Here is a 24,745-nt window from a genome sequence, read left to right on the forward strand (position 1 = left end):
ATTGTAAAGTAAGCTTTAAAATATTTTGGAAGAGCTAGTCAGAAATTATGTGAAAGGAAGTGACTCCAGTTTTCATTTTTACAAACTTTCGTATAATGTATCAATTTATTTTAAGCCATTTTAACCAGTATTTACAACTTAATATTGTTTCAAATTAAAAATAATGAATGTAAGCATTCACAATGCTCAAACACAGCATATTTAAAACAGTACAAGACTTTGCTAGGAACATTTGTTAGGAGGAAGCAACTGATTGAAAGCATGTGTTCAAATTATCACATCTGCCATTTATGTTGTGAGAAAAGGTAAATCTTTTGTATGAGTATGTTTAAAAACTTGTTTTTCCGTTCTCTAAGTAAAGCAGTCCCCCAGGGGTGTAATTACTCTTAAGCGACAAATATGAATTGCTGCAGTTCTTTAAAACCGCGAAAACTGAATGTACCTACGATGACTTTACTGAAAGATGAAAGCCATCCGTTATTGTGAACCATTTTAAGCTTTCCTTTAGAAATACAGAAGGTTACATGTACAGGTTTTTACACATCTACAGCTATTCTTTTTTAATCATTGTCATTTAACATAAATGTAAAATCAATCAATATTTAGTCATTCCTTCGCATAGCATGTCAAAAAAAATTTCTCTTAAGTCAAATGTTCATGGTTGAAGTTGCTATGTGTATTTCTTTAATTTAAGCTATGGAAGTTGAAAACACGGCGATCATCTGCGTATGTGAAAACAAAGTTATGGTAAAATACTTGATCTCTAATACATGAGATTAAATTTAAAAAGTCATGTTTGTCTAAAATATAGATGTCTTGCAAAATCTTTCCCATAATATGTGCCGATTTTCTCCAGAGGGACAAGCTTTTTTTACTGCTTAGACCTATGAATCTTGGGCATAAGGCTTAGATTTTATGATCAGTTCTCGCTGACTAAAGAATGCAGTATTTGATAAAGAAATTAAAATAAGGTTAGCTTTTATTATTTCGGTAATTCTAAATATTTTTTAAATTGGACTAATCCAAGTTTTATTCAAAATCATCTAATGAGTCGAAAAGGTTCTTCAGATTGCTGACGAAGTTATCGAAAAGGAAACTGTATTTGATATGTTAATCAAGTTAAAATATCATTGCAACTGTCTAGACAACATTCAGTCTAAGACTGATACTATTTTAGAGGAAATTTATATGTATTTTAAATAATAAATAATACAGATCATTCTTCTTTGTTATCTTTATTATGTGTCATTTGCCAATGACAACTTCACCATTCGCCAACAATATATATCCAAAAACAATAAAATAAACTAAATAAACATAAAAAAAACTTTCGTGCTTTTTTTCTTATTAGTATTTCGTTTTTATTATTTAATTACTGCTGTTTTTTTAATTCAAAATTGTAACTCCTAGAAAAGTTGCGGGTTACATTTCGGAAACTCAGTTGTTACACTGTACAGAATTTTAATAATTTATGTAACAAAATATGGAAATTTTAACTCAGCTCTTCGTTGCTGCTTGTAGTTTCATTGCGTTGAGCAAAGTAATATATATTAGTAAAGAATGAGCACACAAGAAAATCAAACTTATTGAAATTATTTCTAATAAAAATCACATTCATATCGATGTACATTAAAAGCATTGGATGATTTAAAATGCATTACAACAAAACTTCAGCAAACCAGTATAAGCGATGAGTATTGTTCCAAAAAGAATAATTGATTCGCTATTATTATGTTTACTATTAAAGTAGTTTGTGTTTTATAAACCCCTATCAAGAATACGCTTATTATAACTTATTAAAATAGACTATTGATTTTCTAATTTTTATCTGACTTACTGCTTAAGTAATGTTATTTTTTATACGCAATTGCATGTAATTCAGGTTAACTGAATGCAGTACTATTCGGTTCGTGCGAATTAACTGAAAGTTTTTAACTTGCTGGTTTTATGGATCTACATAATCATAAGTAAATTTATTTAAATAATACAAATATTTTGAAATGCTACTTTTTAATTGAATTCACAAGCATTTTGCATATTTCTGAGCATTTAGTTTGAAATCTAAAGGATATTTTATGAAAATTTTATTTGTTTAAAGGTAGTATTGGAAAATTTTTACATGCTGCTTATTTATTTAGTGAAGAATGTTCGCGTCAGTTTGTCGTATGTCTAAACACTTTCTTGGCGATAAAACGTAGAGGTCTATAACGAAGAACAACCCTCTTAAACTCCTACTGAGAGTTGTCATTTTGAGTTTTCCAGGGTTCCAGAAATAAGGGGGCGCAGAGACATCTGCACAGTCGTTTTAAGGCGGTCATAGCGCTTTTGAGGTCTTCACCACTGACCGCCTAGAACCATCAGTAACGCTTTCAAACACTTTTCCAGTGACCACCTAGAACCGTCGGTAACGCTTTCAAGGTAGGCCGTTTTGACCGCCTAAACCTGGTCATAACGCTCAGAGGGTTAATAGAAACATACAATGTTTACTGCAAGCATATTGTTTTTGATAAAAAATAATCACTTGGAAACTATTTTTTGTAACATTCATTCTATTGCTTGAATTGTTGAAAACATGACAAAAAGAGTTTAAAGTGTTTTACTTTTCTAAAAGAGGTTACTTTTAGTATATTACCATTATTTTAAAGCTATCATTACACAATTATGTTTGTTAAAAGAATGAGATAAAGTACATGAATCCCACTGAATCCAAATTTTTGCAGACAAATTTACTTTAAAATTGCCAAATTCCTGAGTTAGAAAACTCTGAAATGTATCCAAAAAATACATATTTTGAAAAGAAAAGAACTTGCTTTGATACATTACTAAACAGCATGGATTCAAATGCTAACTTGAATGTCTGCCAAATGTTTGTGCATAAAATATAGATTTTGCAATATATTATCAAAGTAAGGTGAATTTAGTTAGAATTAGAAATTTTTATAAAACTTTTGAAAAAAGAGTAAGAAATGAAAGCTATGTTAAAACTTTACAGTATCTTAGTCATTATCACTAATTTGTTAGATAACTTTAGCGTATGTAGCTATCATTAATAAGCGATTACATGATTTAATAAACTTTTACTAAATGCCAGCCATTGTAAATAAGTAATCAGATTAGAATGACATATATTTCCAATTAAAGTTTTTCAAAATAAGGCAGAGCATTTTTTCAAAACTATTTCAGAACAAATGGTAATAAGATTCCATAATAATAAAATCCTTACATATCCCAGTATTTAATTTCCAATTATTCAAGCATATTTTAATGAACAAAAAAAAAAAAAAAAAAAACAGTTTCATACCTTTATGTTTAATAAACATTCATAGAGATATTAAAAAATGAACTGATTGAGTAAAGTTGAAGGTTTGTAATTTTCTAAATTTTTTTTTTTTTTTTTTTTTTTTTTTAACAAGCCTTTTCTATACATTCTCATTTTCCACTTACGTTTCCCTAGCAGAATGAGTTTTCTGGTTCATGATTTATGCAAATGATGCAGAAACAAGCATTTAAACAGAAGTCTGGGTCACTTCTGTAGGAAAGCATGTTCTGTCTTTTGGCCACATTGTTACTGTTGGTCTGTGCTTTCTGTCATATAGACCGTACTGTTACGTCGCTGATAGCAAATGCCGGTGATTTTAAGTAAGGGCCAACTCAATTAATTAATTCTGTGAAGCTTCGGCTGATTAATATTAGTTAGTATTGGATTAGTTCTATATCTTCTACCTTGAGTTAAAGCTCAAGTGGAGGTTTACTGTATAATTGAGAAGGGGTCATCTGTTCATTTATTTTGAGTTGGTATAAAGGGTAATTTAATCCTTTTTTAGACTTGTCACTTACAAGAACTCAGCAAATAATCACTACACAGTTCTTCAGTATTCTAGCTTACAAGGAATTCTAATTCAGCTAGGATATCAATTTTTCTGTGACTATTATCAACATCTAGACTTCTGAGAATATAAAATTAGGCAAAGCAACAACCTTGTGTTTGGCATAGATTTTAGTTAAGTCTCTATCAATTTTGAGGGCAAACAGGTACATGCCCTGTTTATCAGAAGCAAAGAATTTAGACAGCAATTATAACACAAAATATATTCCATTTGTCAGTTAATAGTTTGGACTAGGTCAAAACAACATACCTTGTTATATTTATAGTTGTCTCCAAGAAATTATTTAGCATAGCTTTGCAAATTTTACACAATAAGACTATCAATTTTAAGGGCAAACGAGTACACGCCCTGTTTATCAGGAGCAAAGAATTTAGAGAGCAATTAAAACACAAAATCTATTCTATTTGTCAGTTAATAGTTTGGACTGGGTCAAAACAACATACCTTGTTACATTTATAATTGTCTCCAAGAAATTATTTAGCATAGCTTTGCAAATTTTACACAATAACATGAGGAACTCTTAACTCATTAAGGCACAAAGGAAGTTTTATTATGAGACAACTCACTCTATAGCAATCACATAAAACATTACATTCCATTTTCACAGTAAGCTGAACATTTTTTAATTTAACACAGTACAAAGTCTTTAATCCGGACTTGTCGGGACTTCGACGATTCTGGATTAGGGGTTTTTCCAGATTACAGATCATCAACTTAAATCTGGTCAGATGGCATGCAGAAATTATAAAATTAAAAATATGAAACAGTAATTTATGAAATAAAGAGCAATTATGATCTAAAAAGTATTAAAATTTACCCAAAAAAAATTTAAAAAAAACTTAATATTTATTTGTTTACTTATTTCTTTTAATGCGTGCATGCATAAAGCATACATTATGCATAGTCGAAATTAGAAAATTGCAACCAGAAAACTATTTGATGTGTATTCGTGATATTTATAATGACGAGGAATTTGATTTAAATCATATCAAAGACAGAGTACATCGAAATGAAATACTACATTTAGTAAGGAATTATAAGTCGAATAAAATAAAAACATCTGCCCTGAAGATGACGATAGTGCTGACAGATCAACTTCCAGTTCATTGTGCGCCGCAAAGTCCCCCCCCTTCCCACAGAGCAGCATGAATTTGATAAACAGATTTCGGAATGATTAGAGAAATTAAGGATATGCTTTTATCCATTTTTTGCCACAATTCCACTTTTTGTTTGATGGACATTGAAACATGCTTTTGCTTTGTAAATCCTTTGACAACTCCAGAATCAGAAACTCTTTTTGACATAATCGAAAGTTCAAGCTTACGTTTTATAAAATTGCTCTAACAGTCTGCAAAAAATAATAAGCCTGATCCAATCAGAAGATTATGGAACAATGCAATCTGCAACATTAACTGAAATAGATAATTAGATAATTTTAGCCTAGCTTATACCATCCATTATATATTAAACGCGCATGCGTAAACGTATTATGCAGATGCGCAGATAGTTTGTAGCTTTGAGGTCTGTATTAAAGACTTTGTACTGTATTTAAAGAAATAAAATCTACAGGCATCTTATTCCCTACACTGCATATAAACATATGCATAATATTGATAGAAAAATGTAAAAGAATTCTGTCAGAATATTATGTCCCACTAAATAAACGATGTTTGAAAACTTAAAATGTTTTCATAATTTGTTTTAGTTTAAAGTAAATTAAGCTGATTTAATTGAAGATGTTAAAATTATGTGAAGGAAATGTCAACCTAAGAATTAAATATTTACCTGTCAGTATACTTGAATTATAAGGTATAATCAACAAAAATGTCTTACAGGTATCAAACTTTAGATTTCAGATACAAAATAAATATAAATCTGAATTTTTTCCTTTGCAATATTATTACTGTTGTTTATGTATATTTGACACATATTTAATAAGCAAATTTTAAATAAAATTTAATTAAAATATTTTTCACTTTGGTAATAAAATTTTTTTGTTTTATATCAAAAAAAAATTCTAGCCTGCCAGCTGCTTTCAGTTTATGCATTTGGCCTGCATGCAGTTTTAGACAACCACCTGAAGGTATATTTATTGTGTGTCCTCATTTTCCAAGAACTGAATGGCATTTGCATAGACTTTTGTTGAGAACAGAGAAAGGTGAGGAGAAAGAGCAAAGAACAGTAATTTACAGGTGTTTTTCATTATTCAAATATCTTACATAAGATAAATTTAAGAATTCATAATTTTTCAATTGAAAGCTACATGAATAGTGGGAAAGAATTTGAAAAGTTTGCTACAACTCTATAAAATAATGCTATTTCTATAAGAAATCAGATGGGATCAAGAACTTCTTTCCCCAAATCGAGTTGACCGTAATTACCAGTTATATTAATCAAAAATATGAAACTGCATTATACTAAACCATGTATCACTTCAACATCAGATTCAAAGTATTATCAATTACAATATATAAAAAAATAACTTACATGCTGGCTCAACATATAATTCAAAAAATGGTCCATTACGGCCTGAAGGAGAAATGATACTCTGTACGCTACACGAATAACGTGCAGCATCCACTTTTTCCAGTGATGAAAAATAAATATTTCCATCATAAGATACAAATACTCGCTGGTCTTCTTCAACAAAATTAGGAAAATTATTTCTAGACCAATAATAATTCACTCCTAAAAAAAAAAGTTATATAAAAGATCTGAATGTAATATATTAACTCTATTGCATCCACTGACTGAATGCTTATTGTAATTTTTTTTCCTTTTTTAAAAAAATTTCTGATGTCACGTTAATTTCTGATGTCACAATGACAATTAATTTTTTTTAAAAAAATTCTGATGGCACATTATGAGACACTGCTGAGCATCAAATAAAATAGAAAACAAAGACAAGAAAACTGACATCAATATATCTATAAACTCAGCATTCCTTGCCACTCAGTAGCATTCCCACACCAAAATATGACGAAGGGCAGGACATTTTGTGGAGATGTGGTAAGTCCACATTTCCTTAAGACTGCATAAGGGGCAAAGACAGTCAAAGTGTGTAGACAGTCAGGAGTGACATTGATGCATTGAAGGTGCTTATGAAGGCAGTCATGACCAGATATAATACGGAACAAGGTGACAGATTTCTTTCTAGGTTATTCAGGTACTTAAAGAATCTGTCTAAACCACAATTTATTTCTATTTCTCTCTATGAATTCTTAGAAAAAGGAGTCACTGAAGGCTTGCCTAACAATTGACTTAATGAAGTTGTAGGGAAGAACAGGCTGTGATGTTTGAAGGTCAGAAGCTCCCTTCTTAGCAAGAAATCAGCAGTCTCATTACCATGAACTCAAAACAGCAATCGACAAGTGAAGAGTGGGAATCCCTCTGCAAGTCAACAGTTTGAAGGGTGGCTCTGGAATCTGATAAAAAGACTACCTTTGAAAAATGCCCCAGAAGAGTCTGTAGTTGTAGCATGGCTGCAATTTTCCCATTAAGAGCAGTAGCATATGGGCCAATGGGTGCATGTAAAAAAAATAACTCATAATGAACACCTGCACTGGAGTTAGTGAGATCACCCATTCTGGAAGTTTACACTCGCAACCATTCTTCTTTCAGGTAGCAAGAATTCATAGTTTTGTATGCCAAAGCTTTGAGCAGATTTTCATTAGTCTTGGTTTTGAATGCCTCTTGATCAATTATCAGGCAGATGGAGAAAATGTTGTTTTCAATAGGGTTACAAGGTAATAACATATTGATACCTTATATTAAGATGATCATCAATTTATCATTTAGCTGTTAGGGTAGAATTTCAATAATCTGCTCACCTTGCGACCAAGGGTTGTGCATATTAGATCATTTAAATATATGCAATGCAAGATCATATGCAATGTTTTTCAGAGGGTTTCCCCCCCCCCATTAACTATAGATTGTTTGCACACAAATAACTACCCAAAAATATACATGCCTTAAGAATTACTTTACCAAGATTTGTTGAACAAAATACTATTATACTTTTCAAATACAATTAGACATAAAATAATAATAATAATAATGTCAACTGAAAGGAAGAACATAATAAAGTGAAAAAGTTACAAATGAGATGACAACATTTTGAGGAAATACAGAAATCTTTTGCAAAAGCATAACAAATATTTTATGATGGAAAAAAAATAATAGTACCATCAGCAAAATTACTTTCAATGTAATTTTTATGGTTTTGCAAAATTACTTTCAATGCAATTGTTATGCTTTTAAATAAAAGAATAAATAAATAAACATACTCTTAACGAAAAATTAAATAGGAAGATTTTTCCTATATTTTTTCCCTATGCTAATTCTGTCATGACATCCTGCACATGTGCAACTGGAATACTATTAGAAATACTACTAGCAGTTTAAAAAGGGGGCTAGATATCAAATTTTTTATTTATTGATGTTTCTCTACTTTTCTTTTCTCTGTTTTCCCCTTTTACCAAAAAAATTTCTACAAGCACTGTTTTTAATAACCTCTTCTTATTAGCTATCACGTAAACAAATCTTTCAGCAGGAGTTCAAAATTTGGCAGTCATTAACAAATATATTTTTTATCACTTCTTCAGTCAAAACATGTCATAAATATAGTCTATCTTTTAACCTTATGTGCATAAGGATAGAATGAAAAAACCGCCCTTTTAATTTGCTATGCATTCATAGATTAAGCAGTCACAGATTTCGCAGATTCCTTGAATTCAGTCACAGATTTCACAAATTCCTTGAATTCAATCACAGACTGGAATTCAGTCACAGATTTGAGGTATATGTTTATGTTTCTCTACGTGAATTTCTTTTTGTCCTTAATGCAGTTACATGTCCTCTAGGAGTGGATAGTCAGTTGTTTGGTTGATTATTTTAAGGTGCAAAAATAAGCTATACAGCATAAAATACATGATTAATTGCAAACAAATTACAAATCTTCAGTTATTAAAATTTGGTTAACATAGCCTCAGCTAGTACACTAAAACTTCTGACTAACTGTTATGGTCACTGTTAAAAGTCTCATGAATAAAAATATGTAAATTGTACCACTGCATCAATACTACAATAAAAGGTTACATAAACTTCTGAGTAAAAATATTGTCCTACAATTACGTTCTAAAATTTCATGGGGAAAATAATTTTAAATTGAGAGTTATTTTTTTAATGGCACGGTTGGAGAGCTTTAATTTTCTATATTGTTTATGGGCATTTCACAATAATAAATAATACAACAAAGGATTAAGAAGATATCACCATACATAAATACCAAGCAATCATTCAGGTGGATAAATAATCCCCATGATAAACATGTAAATATGCAGAATGAAACATATTATTATAAGCAGTATAATGACAACTGGTCTGCATATATACTTCAAAAAAGAAAGAAATCAGAAAAAGAAAATTAATTCCAAGGTACACTTTGGCCAAAAAATTAGGATTATTGGAATCCTTATGCAATAAAACTGTACATAATGAAATGCATCAATGGCAATGTAACATTTACAACTGACAAAAATGTTAGAATAAGAACCAGGGATTAATTCACAGGAAGTCATCTTCTCATTTATCTGATTTCATATGAAAGCAGAGACACGTAGCATAGACTAACAATCTGTTTGATACAGTTTTAAACTTGATTACTAAATAATACCTATGAATTTTTTTTAAATCTGATTTATTTATATGTTCATGCTGAAATACATTGTATTCCTAAAAATGTAGACAGAATATTGACAGATACCAGTTAATACGCCAATACCTGAAAATCAAATATTGGATGGCAAGGATTAAACACAAATAGTTTTACTTGGATAATGTTGAGGAGGGTCACAGGAAACAGATTTTCCCCAATTTTCTTTGCCATGATCTGGGGAGCGCTTCTTATTGAATTCTCCAATATCTAAAAAAAATTGCATCACAGATTTAATTAAATGAATAACCAAAACATAATGAGGAAAAATAAGAAACACACACATCTATTTCTCTCTCTCTCTCTCTCTCTATATATATATATATATACATATGCAAGATAAAAAATATCTAAATCAGCTTTATGATTTAATTTAGTGATAGCCTTTTAATTTCTCTTTTTTAATTTGGTTACTTCTTCTTTATTCTAAAAATAATAATAACATTTCTGGATTGTGCCATTTCTAGATTAATCTATGCCACAAAGCTTGCGTAATGCTGCTGACGCAGCTTATTCAAAACATGAACTCTTGAGAACTGAAGCCTTTCCTGCCTATACTTTTAGCTTCGACTTCTGTGCTGCTTGGATGCTTCGCTATGCTCTCTTCCTATCGCAATAGTATAAAAAATATAAATATTCTGGAAATATGCAAAAGTAATGTGCCAGGTTGTTTTTGACCACAACATGTTTACTGAAAATAAAATGAAGATTTAATCTGCCTCGGCTGCCAGTTTTCTATTCATTATGAATAAGCATTGTACGCAATCAGAATTCTTCCTCTTCAATTTGGAAACATCTTGGTATTCCTACATCAGCCTTCTAAATTACACATATATGTAAGATAAAAAATCTGTGAATCAAAATTATAATTTAAACTAACGGTAAACTCTAATTCTTCCTCTCAGTTCTAAAAATCATAATTGCATCATTTCTAAATCATTCCTTTTTGCATGGCCTGCGGAGTGCTGATGACGTAATAATTAGGAACTGTAAACTCAAACCAAAACCTTTCTCTTCGTGTGCCTCCATATACGATACCTAAGCACTTCAGCTTCGCTCTCTGCCCTGCTAGGATGTAATTTCGCTGTCTTGCTTGCTATTGCAATAATATCCAAAATGTAAATGTTCTTGAATAGACAGGACTAGAGTGCCAAGCAAACTGTGGCCACATATGTCAATTGGAAATAAAAATGGAATAAAAATCACCTCACCACGTTTCTTAGATATTATGAACTCAACATATTACGCAATCAGAATTCTTCCTCTTAAATACGGATCTATGCGTGCATCAACAGTGTTCTGCCTTTTTCTTGCTATTATTACACACCCCCATACATATATATATATAATTACAAAACGATTCTTTTGAAATATATATATATATATGTATATGTATATGTAATGAAAGCACAATTTTGGAAGCACTGATGTAAGAACACTGAGACATAGAAGCATAGCAATGCTTTTTAGCATAGATAATTGATCTATATTAAAGAGGAAGAAATCTGATTGCATAAGTATGCTAATATGTTGAGTTCATACTATCTAAGAAACCTGGCAGTCGAGATGGTTTTTAATTCCATTCTTATTTCCAATGGACATTTGTGGCCACAGTTAACTTGGCACTCCAGTCGTGCCTATTCAAGAACATTTATATTTTTTATAGTATTGCAATAGGAAGCAAGGACAATGAAACAGTGACCAAGCAGCACAGAGGTTTAAGCTGAAAGTGGTGCATTTATCCAATATGGCATGCTGTTAAGAAAATAGTTTTGCTTTAGGCTGCAAAAGTTTCAGTTCCCAAGAGTTACATCATCAGCGTTGCGCAGGCCATGCAAGATGAAATGATCTACAAATGATGTACTCCAGAAAAGTTATTACGATTTTTAGAACAGAAAGGGGGAATTAGTTTAAATTATTATTTTTACTTATATATTTTTTATCTTACATATATATATGTTTGCACCCTGTATCATATATATATCTGCATCCTGGGCACCATTCTCAGTAAAGAGATGGCTAAAGAACCTATGGATATTGACCATTCCTGACTAATATATTAAGTTGCAAGTACCTGGTCATTTGAAACAACAAAGTGTTTCACACCTTTTTTTAAATGTTTACCAAAATCATATCCATTAATTTGTCTGTGCTATATTCAATTTACTATAACCATCATCACAATTTTAATATTTTAACCTAATATGAACCTAATTAATTAATTAAAAAGTTATAATTATTTGCAATCTTTTTTAAAAGCATAAATTATGTATTTACATCAGATGCACTGAGTAATATTATCCTCTGAAAATTTTTCTTCTAAAAATTTGTATTCTGTTCAAATCACTACAACAGATAACATAATACACTGCTCTCCAAAAGTTAAAGAACAGCATGTTTTTCAAAGCTCACCATCACAAAAATGTCAATAACATTTAAATTCACAGTTCATATACATGACAGTAAGTTTAAGAAGATATATGCAAAAACAAAAGCTACCACTTTTATTTTATACAAATGAATACTTACACAGAAGTTGGAGAAAAAAATGCAAAATTTATAATTTTTGTCCATGAGTGTTGATCTTCAGTTGTGATTACAGTTTCATGGACAAAATCCAGGAGAGTGTATCAATGGCCAGGAGAAGTCGTTTGCCCAATTCATTGATGTGGCGGGCGATCAAATGGATGGAAATGGGAATGTCACAAGCTGATGCTGCTAAACGTCTCAAATCTCTTGTAGTGTGGCCCACCAACTACAGAATCAGTTTGAATCTGAGGATTCTGTGTCTAGAGGACATGTTCTAGGCAGAGCTAGAGTTACAACACCTGCAGAAGACCGTTATTTAGCTCTTTCAGCACGAAGGAAGAGTAACATTACTGTGCCTCGTAGATCATTTAGAAGCAACAGGAATAAGAATTTTAGCTACTACAGAGCGCAGATGCCTGCAAAATACAGGTCTGTATGCAAGACCACCAATTGTTTATGACCCCTTGACCTGAGGACACAGAGGTGCCTGTTTATGTTGGGGAAGAGAACACATCTCCTGGACCAGTCAACAATGGGCATCTGTTCTCTTCACAGATGAGTCCAGGTTCACATTGGAGAGTGATTCAAGTCATTAGCTGATCTGGAGGGAACAACACACCAGTTACAACCAACCCCACATTGTGGAAAGACACAGTTACAGAGGTGGTGGAATAATGGTTTGGGCTGGAATCTCTCTCGGTGGTCTCACTGACCTGCACGTGTGCCATGGAAGAACTTTGACCAGTGTGAGATATCAAGATGAGATCCTTGATCAATATGTCTGTCCATATGTCCTGGATTTCTTCTGATGGACGACAATGGTCAACCGCCCCGAGCTCGGGTTGCTGAAGAATATCTTGAGGGTCACGGTACGGAGAGGATGGAATGGTCAGCTCAACTCCCAAATCTGAATCTGATAGAGCATCTTTGGGACTACATTGGGAGACAGGTTGCTGCTTTAAGTCCTCCTCCAAGTTCATTAGATGAGCTTGAACAAGAATTACTCCATGTCGGTCATTGCTTCCCATTTCACTGACCAACAACTTAACTGACAGCATTGAACATCACTGCCACCAATGTATTGCAGCTAGGGCTGGACATATTCCTTATTAGAAACCATTTTTGTAATGTTACCACCACATTTTTCCTGAAAAAGCTGTCATATACTGTTTCTCCAAGACTGGATTTCTCTGCCAAGAACGCAATTTTTTGTTGTTAATTCATGTTTGTGTTAACTTTAGAAACATTCTATGTACATTAGAACTGTTTAGTAAACATGCCCTCTAAATTTCTGGTTTCTATGTTCCTTCCATAAAATACATGCTGTTCCTTAACTTTCAGAGGGCAGCGTATATATATATATATGTAATGAAACTGGTTGGATGACACAACATGAATGATTTGATCGTGAATGCGGTGCAAACCTGCATTAAAATTTCTGATGAAACAGGACTTTTCCCATGATTCACTGTAAACACAGAATAACAAACCCATGCAGATTTCTTCATAATTAGAACTGGCCAAAGAATGTAATGACAGAATAATTTTGGAGGTATTGAAATACGAAGACTGAGATGTAGATGCGTAGAATTTACTAATTGCATAGATACTTGATTCTTAGAGCATCCATTCATTTTGAAGAAGCAGCAGTCGAGCTGGATTAAATTCCTTTTATTTATTTAAATTCCCATTTTGTGGTCACCATTCACTTGGCAATCATTCATGCCTATAAAAGAACATTAACAATATTGATATTATTGTCATAGAAGTGAATGTAGCAGCACATACATGATTGCTGAAAGGCGTCTGGCCAAGAGGAAAGCACAAGCAAAAGTGACGCATCAGTTCATAGAAAGAAAGGAGGGAGTCAAAAGTTTCAGTTTTTAGTTTTGGTTTACAATTTGGTGGTTTGTCAAGAGGCATTTGCATCAAGGATTACATAAGACTGCATAATTAATTTGAATGACGCAGTTTAGACTTACAGCGCTATTTTTAGGACAGAGAGAAGAGGTCCACAAATTAAATAAAACTAAAAGAGGTTATAGTGAACTAAATTTAGAAGTTTGCTTTCACATTTTTTTATCTTACATATATATTTATATACCACAGCCAATTGCAACCAAAAAGGGATGTGCATTATAGCAATCCTATATAAAACATTTCAATGATCTGAAGCTACACGTTTTTGAGTTATGCGAGATATGTACATACAGATACCATGAAAAAAATCTCTTCTGAATCCATTTTAAATCAGTTTTATAATTCATTTAGGGGAAAAGACCTTAAGTACAGATGCCAGGCAAAAACATCGATAATTCAATATCAGTCCAAATGGATATTTTCGTTTAAATATAGTACCTGGAATTTTTCGTGATAACAATACTTCATACAAGGAAGTAAAAAAAATAATAAATAAATAAATAAAAGGAAAGGGGGAAGAGGTCAGAAGATACTTACACCCAAAACTTAGTTGAACAGTCTTACTAATAATAACTCCATATTTGTTTTCAGCAGAACAGTGATAATTGCCACGATCCATATTCTGCTGAGGATTACTTATGATTAAAGTCCCATCAGTCTGCGTATATCGGGAATCAGTTAGGGGGTCAACAAGATGACTGACAAGCTCATCATTTTTAAACTCTTCCTGCAAAAAATAGACACATGCAAAATGTAATAAACAATATATATTGCTATAATGCATAAATGCTACAAATTTTCCTTCTGTAGGTTCTAATATCAAAATCTGATTATTTTATTTCATTACCTCAAAAAATCGTGTTTTAGCACTTACAAAACATGACTGATAATACTAAATTTCTCGGCCTATTACTAATGAATTAGAAACCATTGATATATGCAAAAACACTCTTGATGGGTCTTGGCAATGATTTTTGTCACTAAATTTGAGGCACTTGTTGATGTTCACCAATTTGGTAATTTTAAAGAAGTTTTTTTGGAAGCTTCCAATAGACTGGGCAATTCTACACAAATGGCTGCATTGAGCCATGCAGTGAGCTGAGTTCAAAGAGGTAAATGAATGAACTGTGAACTCAGAATTGAGCTTTATAGTTTGCTCTGTGAGTGATACTGGTAATCTTGTGAGTTACGGAGAATCTTTGCCTTATTTCCATGTTTAGATGTTTATTTTAATAACTGCTGTTGATTTTTGTAATAAATTGTTAATATTTTCCTGCTCATCAAGTGCAGTTATTGCAGAGATCTCCACAAACAAACAGCATGCAACAGTCCATTTCTTTTTTTTTCTCGAGGTTATGAAACAAATTCTTTGTTAACCTCGGAAAAAAAATGAATTTTTTAATTAATAAGCAACAGCAGGTTTTACAGAATTGAAATTTTTTAAAACCAATAAACAACAGCAGGCTTTTTAGAAATGAAAACCAAAGCTCATCTTCTCCTCCTTACTGAGATTTAACTTACTATCTAGGATATTTACTTGCACGCACAGGGTTATTTTAAAATTTTAAGAATGGCTTAAAAGGAACGGTACTCACTCGCATATTTTCCCCATAACGCTTTAGCACAAGCTTTTTACCAGCTAACATTCTTGAAAAAATCCGCCACAAAAATCAGGTAAAGAAAACACTGGAAGCTCAGCAGATATTCTAATATCAAAAGAAGACTCAGTCAGAGAAATAAGTGATCTAATTCGTGACTACAGAAATGAAAACTGGGGATCACTTTTAGATAATATGTCATTTGAAAAGGAAATAGCACGGAAAACTGTAAGATCCTTATGATCTGAGAGCACCCTAACCATATCAGCGCACTTATATAGGGTATCATCATCACTCAATCAGAGAAAGAAAAATTGTGGAGGTTTTTGCCAAAACTCTAGAAGAAACCTTCAAACCTAACAAGACAAATGATAAAGCTCATGAAGATGAAATAAGAAATAAACAATGAATTAATCTCCTTAATGCATAAGAATTCTACTGAAATTTTACAGCATACAATGCCCAATGAAGTAAATAACATCATTAAAAATTTAAACACAGAGAAAGCAAATCTCTCATAAAGCCATTACAGCTCCAAGGAAATCTGTTATCATTGTTACCATCATAATTAATACATACTTCAGACTTTCCGGTGGAAGCAAGCTGTCATAATCACCTTCTTAAAATCTGGTGATATACAAATCTTCCCACAAGTTATAGACCTATAAGCTTCCTGTTTAGGGAAGATCTTAGGATAATTCACCAAAGGTTGAATGATCACCTCATCAAAAATAACATCATAAAAAATTAATCTGGCTTCAGGAAGGTCCTAAATACCACTATACAAATCCCATATGTTGTGGAAAACATCACTGAAACACATACCAAAAACCAATGTGTAGCTGCCTGTTTCCTTAATAGGGAAAAGGCATTTGATAAATTCTGGCATAAAAAAAAACGATTTATAAACTTGCAACAATGGAATAACCTCTCAGTATGCTCAAATTAAGTCTTATATGAAATGTAGAACTTGCCAGGTGGGAGCAATATTGTAGCACACTAGTACAAAATATAGAAAATCAAGATAAGAAAAAATTGTCCAGTTAACCTAAATATATGAATGGATAATCAATTATTCCCAATAGTAAATTCAACTAAATATTTAGGCATCATATTAGATGGCCAGCTGAATTTTAAAGAACAAGTGATCGATGTGCTAAACAAAGCTAGTTTACCTTTATAGTTATATATAGTTTCATCACGAGAAAATCCAAATTAGAGCTTCATGCCAAAAGAATTTTATACCTCACCCTAATAAGACCTGTACTTTTCTATGTCATGCCTGTATACGTTAAAATTTTTAAAAACTGACAGGGGGAAAACTAATGGTTTTTTAGAATAAGGTTTTAATAGCCATTAACAATAAGCCATGGTTTATCAGAAACTAGAAACGACTTGAAGATCTGAAAGAACAACATGCACAAGATTTTATTCTTTCAAGCTGATACAGTACAAAGTCCAAAATCCGGAATGATCTAAAATCCGGACCTCAATGCCATAACTTTTTTATTTTTTGCTTTTTTTTTTTTTTTTTTTTTGTATGCTTTACGCATGCACATTTGATTTTTCCTTCCATAATAAAACACGTGTAGATTTTCACTTAAAAATTACGATTCTTAGTTTCACTTAGCCACTAAATAAAATACTTCGTTATGGAAAAACAATCATGTAAGCATAAATTTGTGAGATTTATAATTTGGCTCTGTAGCTGAGTACCTGCTTGGCATACATCTCAAACGGAAACATCCACCTATTTTATATCCCTGACGCCGACCTGGTGAGTCATTTTTTATTATATTTTGCTTTCATCACTGCATGTTTATCAATTTATGACAGCTTCAGTAATAACTCATGCAGTGATGTCTAAACTTTTTTATATTAGTAATTGAATAACAAGAGTATGGCAACCTTTTACGCTAACATTATGTTTTATAGATTTTAAATGGTCTAAGAAATGTTGACAAGGAAAAATTCAACAGAAATTTCTTTTCATATGCTAAAAATATATTTTGTTAATGAAATTCATAGGGCAAAAGATTGCATTTAGTGCTATTTTAATTAAGAATAACTGATATATTATTCACCATAAACCCAGAAGCAATGGCAGAATTTAGAGAAGAAATTTTTGGAATTTGGGGAAGCACCGAGCGGCAAAATTAAGGGATGAGACTTTTTATTATAATTTAGGGAAAGCACTCGGATCCAAAGTTAGGCACGGCCAACAATTTAGAACTTAGGAAGGCGCTTTGTAGCAGAATTTAGGACCTGCAGATACTGCACCAGATGGTATCTAATGCCGGCTTTAAATAAGTAGCCGTAAGTATATGTGGGAATTTATTTATTCAGGACTCAGATTAGTTTTAAGCATGTGCAAGAAATAAACGTAGGTACAGTAAATAACTAAACTAATACAATTCAGACTTAATTCAGTACGCAATAGCAGCAAAACAAAATTTAGCAGAACAACTTGGTTTTTGTCGCCAATCTTGTGATACACAGGCAATAATGTATAATGGACGCTATTAAGCTAGGCTAAAATTATCTTTACTGATTCTAAGGCATTTCAACTAATATAGTTGACTGTGCTGCTCCTTAATCTTCTAATTTGATCCAGCTTATTATTTTTCACAGACCATTATCATTACAGCAATTTTATAAAAATTAAGTTTGAACATTTGATTATGTCAAAAAGAGTTTCCAATTCTGGAGCTGCCAAAGGATCTACAAAGTGAAAGCATGTTTAGATGTCCATTAAGCAAAAAGTGGAATTGCTGCAAAGAATGGATAAAGGTATATCCGTCTCAAAATTATGCAAGGAGTAAGGCATTCTAAAGTCAACTGTATATGACATAAGAAAAAAAAAGAAGGAACTTTTTGAATATTTTGTGGATTCCGACACCCCACTCGCAACGAATAACAGAAAACGCGTTCGTTATGCTAAAAGTGATGATCATGACAAAGTGGTGATTGAATGACTCAAACAGCATCGCAGTGAGGGCGTGCCATTGACAGGTCCAATGCTAATGGCTCAAGCCAAAATATTTCATGAAGAAATGAACTTAAACACTGAGTGCACATATTCAACAGGTTGGTTAACCAAATTTAAAAATCACCATGTAATAAGACAATTTAAAATTTCAGGTGAAAAAGCTTCAGCTAATACTGAAGCTGCTGAACAATTTTCAGATGAATTCATTGAACTCATAACTAGTGAACAATTATCCCCAGAACAAATTTACAGTGCTGATGAAACTGGTCTTTTCTGGCAATATGTACTGCAAAATACCTTGGCAACCACTACAGAAAAGCTCCAACTGGTGTCAAAGATTACAAAGTGAGACTAACAACTTTAGCATGTATAAATGCTCAGGAACGCACAAGTACAAACTTTTCATAATCAGAAAACATGCACGACCTCGAGCATTTAATGGTGTAACAACTTTCCCGGTTACATATTGTGCAAATAAAAGAGCACGGATGACACAAGCATTAATGAATGATTGGTTTGAAAATAATTTTATATCCGAGTCTCGGCAACATTTGAATTCGGTTGGTTTGCCTGATGATTAAAAAATAGTCCTGATTGTAGACAACTGTTAGGCTCATACTTCAGTTAAAGTTTTATTGAAAGAGAATGTATCCGTATTATTTATTCTTCCCTCCAAATTTTACGTCTGTCATTCACCCTATGGATATCGGAATAGTGCACGAGTTGAGATACAAATATAAAGAAGCATTTTTAAAATCCACATTAAATTTTTTTAACAAGGGCAAGACTAATCAAGAATTTTTTTAATGTTTTAGCATAAAATCTGCTGTGTGGAGCATTGCAAGATCGTGGAAGGATGCATCTCCAGATACGTTAAAAAATGCTTGGCATAATTTACAGCCAGCTATCATATTTCATGGTGAGGACGATGATAGCTGGAAATTTGAAGGTTTTTGGATATTGCACACTAAAAAAAAGGTGAAATTTTCCAGTTAATGGATTTTGTAAAGAAATAAGGAGAAGCGGTAATAAATAAAGATGATATAACAGAAGTTTTTCATTGCGATGACAATGCCCCAAACATCAGTCAATTAATGGACGGCGAAATATGTAGTATGGTTCTAGATCCAGAAAATACTGCTACCAATAGTGAAGAAAGTGACAGAGAGATTATTGAAAATGAAAAAATTTTGATTGACAAGTTAATCGGTATTCTTGACACAGCAATTACAGGACTTGAACAGTGGAACTTTGTAAATGACCAAAAAAATTATGCCTGTTTATAGAATTAAAGAGAAAGTATTAGCACAAAAGACGAAACAACTTACATTGGTAGAAATGTTTAACAAAGTAAACAAATAAATATTAAGCTTTTTTTTGTAAATTTTGATGCCCTTTAGATCATAATTGCTCTTTATTTCATAAATTACGATTTCATATTTCTAATTGCATGATTTATGCATGCCATCTTACCAGATTTAAATTGACAATCTAATATCTGGAAAAATACCAAATCCGGAATCGCTGAAGTCCCGACGAGTATGCATTTGGGACTTTGTACTGTATAACGTTTTCAGGAAAGTTATGTCTTTAGCTTATGACCACATTGTTAAACATGCAAACTATGACCCTACAATAGAACGTGTTCAAAAGACCACAAACAATTTACCACAGTGTGACACACTAATGAATAATTCTATTTGTATAATACAGCATTTGTATATAACATAGCATTTTACATTCTTAAACAGCATTTTTGCCAGTTGAGACTAAATCTTATCATAGCTCAAACAGCCCAAAATTTTAAAATGGATTCCTCCCCACGGTAATAGTTTTAATTTTACTCATAAAGATAATCTCCATCCATAAAGGTCACACCAAACTTTTCCTTTTTCACTCATTAATAATGACAATATGTTAAAAATAATGAAGTATTCATTTGCAAGGCATAATAAGTGGCATAAACCAAATTACATTGCTAAACAACCCGATCTTGCCAAGTCATGAAACCTGTATAACAAATAGCAGTTCCAGCACCACTGAATGATGTAAGGCCTGCAGAATAGTAGTAGGTAACAATAAAAATGCAAAATTCCATATACAGGGATGTAGAAATGCATTCTTATAGGAATGCAGATTTCTTTGAGTGACTAATATTGTGATAGTTATCAGTAGTTGATCCATAAATACTTTTAATTTATTACATTCTTATTTTAACCTCATCCTTCAGAAATAAAATTATTTGCACAGTTTTCCCTCTATCGATTTCTGTATGATAAAGTCAGCACAGAAAAGAGGGAAAACATAAGTAAATATAGTATGCAACTAATTCGTGAAAAGGGAAAACCTTCTTATCTTTTGGGGGAAGTAAGTGAATTAGGGATGGAGATTTAAATACTCAAGAAAATCTCAACAGATTTAAGATCTATAAACTCAAATCTCAGTACTTTTTTCATCATTCAAATCTTATAAGTACTAGCCTAAAAATTGTTAAACAATTTAACTCAAAACTTTACAAGAATTACATTTATTGATACCTAGTTCATTAAAAAAGAACACAACAGTAGCAATTTCAGTGGACCTGGATCATGAGTATCTCCTCATAATGACAATAATTATCGCACATTTAATTGTTTATTTATATTAATACCTGAAATAATTTGAGGTTGGTCGATTCTATTTTAAAAGATCCTAAGAAAATGCAAAAGATTTGAACTATTAATCAAATATTGTTCACACACACACACACAAAAAAAAAAAAAAAAAAAAAGATGAAAAGATGGATTTTAATATTCAAGAGTTTTAATTCATTATGTACTTCATTTATTATGTTTAATTTGAAGCTACTTAATAAAAATAGGTTTAATAAAAAAATTTGGTTTTGTATAAATGCAGATTTCAAATTTTGCTTTAATTTAATACTTTATTAAATAAAAGTTTTTTTATTACTATTTATATATTAAGGATCTGACAAATTTGAAAACCTTTTAGGATTCTGATTCGAAAAAATTTAGGATTCTTCCCACCTCTGAAGATATTATTTATAGTTATTTGAATAAATAAAATAACTACACCCTTAATAATAGAAAAAGAATTATTTAACACTTTCAATAGAAATTTCCGCGTTTTAAGAGTTTTCTTTTAATTAAACTTCAACAGAATTCTTCTTAAGGATAAAACCATTCAGGCAATTTCTGCTTTCGCAATTACATCAGCAAAGGAATAATATAAATACTAAAGTATATATACTTTAAAAAATCTACACTCACCCTGTACCATTTATAAATTAGAGCTGGATATCCACCAGCAATGCATTTTAAAGATACATCATTAACTTGCTTACGTCCTCGGGGATCAAAAACCACAGGCTGTGGTTCTTGTATGAAATAAGGGCCACGTGGAATTTTTTCTTTGTCCAAAACTAATATGCCATAATCTGGATGGTAATGGGAAAAAAATTCAATGAAATAAAAAGAAAAACTGAATAATACCGACATAAATAAATACTAAAACTGTACATTAAAAGTTATATAATGTGCTGTGTTTATTTTTTATTTCATGCAGGTGGTGATATATAAAATTTGATTTCATTCGGAGCATAATCTTTTTGTTTTATATATGAGATTGTATTCCACAGTAATTATCTTAGGTTTTCCAAATAGTGGATCTATTACAATTTTATTATGATACAATTTACCAGATTTAATTTTTGCCAATTTAAAAATTTTGACAGAAATATTTTCTATAAATACAAAAACTAAAAGTCTTGCATTAAAATAAACCTACAGAGACTTAAAAAAAAAAAAAAAAAAAAAAACATTTCTAAAGTTCTATGTTGTATATATAAAAGTATATTTTTTAAAAGCACATTTTTTAATACAGAGGTACGTCAAATTAAAAGACAATTAAAACCTACAAATTAAAAACCTGCAATAGCAAGGGGGAGGGGAATTCTTTTACATTAACTTAAGTAGGCATACATAGTGCAACTACAAAGTTTTAGGATTAAGTATGTACACTGCTCAAAAAAAAAAAAAAAAAAAAAAAAAAAGGGGGACAGTCCTATATCTCCCGATCTACTGGGCCGATTGACAAAATTCAAATTGCGTTCCTCATGTCTCGAAACCGTGACTTAGGATATATATTAGATTTATATATAGCACTATTCTAACATAGGTATTTTGACACAAAATCGTACTTTTTCTGAAATAAAATACCAATTTTTTTACATATTTCGATTCTACGACTCAAATTACGCCTAAATATGAAATTTTGTAAAATTTGGAGCGAAATTTACGGAGAAATTCACAAATTTATGTTGGCACTTTTTTGTCAGTTTGTGCCAAGAATAGTTCACTTGGCGAACTTCTTAATATATGGCAACCTAGTTTCCTTTCCTGTGAGAGGAAAAAAAGTCACCATCGTTCCTTTTTTCCAAATAATATTCTTTATATTGTATTTTTAATTATAACTTATTATTTTAAGTAATTTTTCTTTTTCGAATTTCATTTTAATTATTTAAGTTGCATTGTTTTTTTCGAATAACTGTTTTAAAAATTTCTATTTACCTATTCGAACTGCGTAAATAAAGGTGCAGCGTTTATTTTTTTTCAAATAGTTGTTTTTATATATATTTTTTGTCATAGTTATTATTTTAGGTAATTCTTAAATTCTTATACTTTCATTTTAATTGTTTGTGTTGCATTGTCTTTTCAGATAATTGTTTTAAAATTTTCTATTTATTCCTTCGAACTGAGCATTTTAAATATATTTATTAATATAAATTTTCCAGAATTTGATTTTATTTATTTGAATTCCGTTTCTTTCAGAGGAATACTTTGTAACCCACAATACGATGCGTTTGAAAACTGCATATATTAAAAGAGCAAATACAGTACAGCACAGTTAACATGCCTTTCAATGTTCCGTTCAGAAAAGATATATATAAATAAGAGAGATGTATAACCGACATTTTAACTTAGGATGACTTGCATACACTGCTTTAAACAGTTTTATCATTGTGCCCATTGCTTTACACAATTTTATCCTACATTTGGTTTCTTAAATGTTATTCATATTTTAGTCAAATATTTTATTATTGAAATCGTAAGAATCAAATATCATTAGAGTAAAAAATTTTAAATTAAAAAAAAATACAAATTTTACCCCAAAATTTATTTTTTCTTCTCTTTTTCTTCAGGCATTCTACTTTATTCTTGCTCTTTTTCTTTAGGCATTCTGCAAGTATATTAAAAAGCATCCAACTTTTCGAAATAATCTTGATATTTCTGACAATCATTTTAAATAAAGTTATCGCTTTCCATTTCATAAAGGCCCACAAACGGCCGAGCGGTAAAGTCGCTGAACACTGGTAGTTCACTCCGGGGTTCGAATCCCAGTAAAAGGGCTGGTTGCATGGGCGTTTTCGTGGATTTTCTCATGTGTACCGTGTATGCCAGCTGGTTTCCCTTAGAAAGTTCTTCACAAAGGCATCCTTTCTTTTAGGCAGATAGACCTGCTTTGACGTAACTTAATAATCCAATTCAATCCATTTCATCAATATTTGGTCAGAGCCTTTATCAGTCTTTAGAGGCTAAACATTTTGAAAGTATGAGATGAAAGGAAAGACTGGTTTCATCAAGAGGTTTTAGTTTATTTAATTATGACAAAGCACACTAGGGCTATCTGCCTAAGGAGAGGGATGCCTTCGTGGAGGACTTTCTAAGGAAAACTGGCTCGCATACACGTTACACATGGGGAAAATTACGAAAACGCCCATGCAGCCAGCCCGTTCGCGGGATTTGAACCTCGGACTGAACTACCATTGTTCAACGACTTTACCTCTCGGTCGCTGTTTCATCAGGAGAGGAAAAAAACGCCTTTAGGTTACATCCACATACAATACTGGATAAACTCCTGAATCTTCAAATAATTTGACTGAGAAAATCATGGGATTCTCCATTTATGGTACGATATGATGTTCTATAACGTAATTTAAATTTATACAACCATATAGTCTAAAACCAATCGCTCTTCACTTTAATCTGCAATGATATCGTTTTTGTCTTTTCTGATAACACACGCTCAATTGATGGTATTTGCTGGTGTA

At 31.6% G+C, this 24,745-nt stretch overlaps 1 protein-coding gene across 4 annotated transcripts in view; it reads right to left on the reverse strand.

The window, feature by feature from the left end:
- The window catches only part of Cont (Contactin), a 157,637-nt gene that overhangs the window by 94,185 nt on the left and 38,707 nt on the right, over positions 1–24,745 (reverse strand). For all 4 annotated transcript variants that reach the window (XM_085811179.1, XM_085811180.1, XM_085811182.1 and 1 more), the window contains 4 exons: positions 21,906–22,072; positions 14,587–14,776; positions 9,718–9,810; positions 6,375–6,575 (listed from right to left, as the gene is read on the reverse strand). In XM_085811179.1, the coding sequence (XP_085667305.1) occupies positions 6,375–6,575; positions 9,718–9,810; positions 14,587–14,776; positions 21,906–22,072 (651 nt within the window). The remainder of the gene's footprint in view (positions 1–6,374; positions 6,576–9,717; positions 9,811–14,586; positions 14,777–21,905; positions 22,073–24,745) is intronic.

Source organism: Stegodyphus dumicola, chromosome 2, assembly GCF_044657685.1.
Source record: "Stegodyphus dumicola isolate Sdum_Otavi_A_Nest chromosome 2, ASM4465768v1".
Taxonomy (NCBI): domain Eukaryota; kingdom Metazoa; phylum Arthropoda; class Arachnida; order Araneae; family Eresidae; genus Stegodyphus; species Stegodyphus dumicola.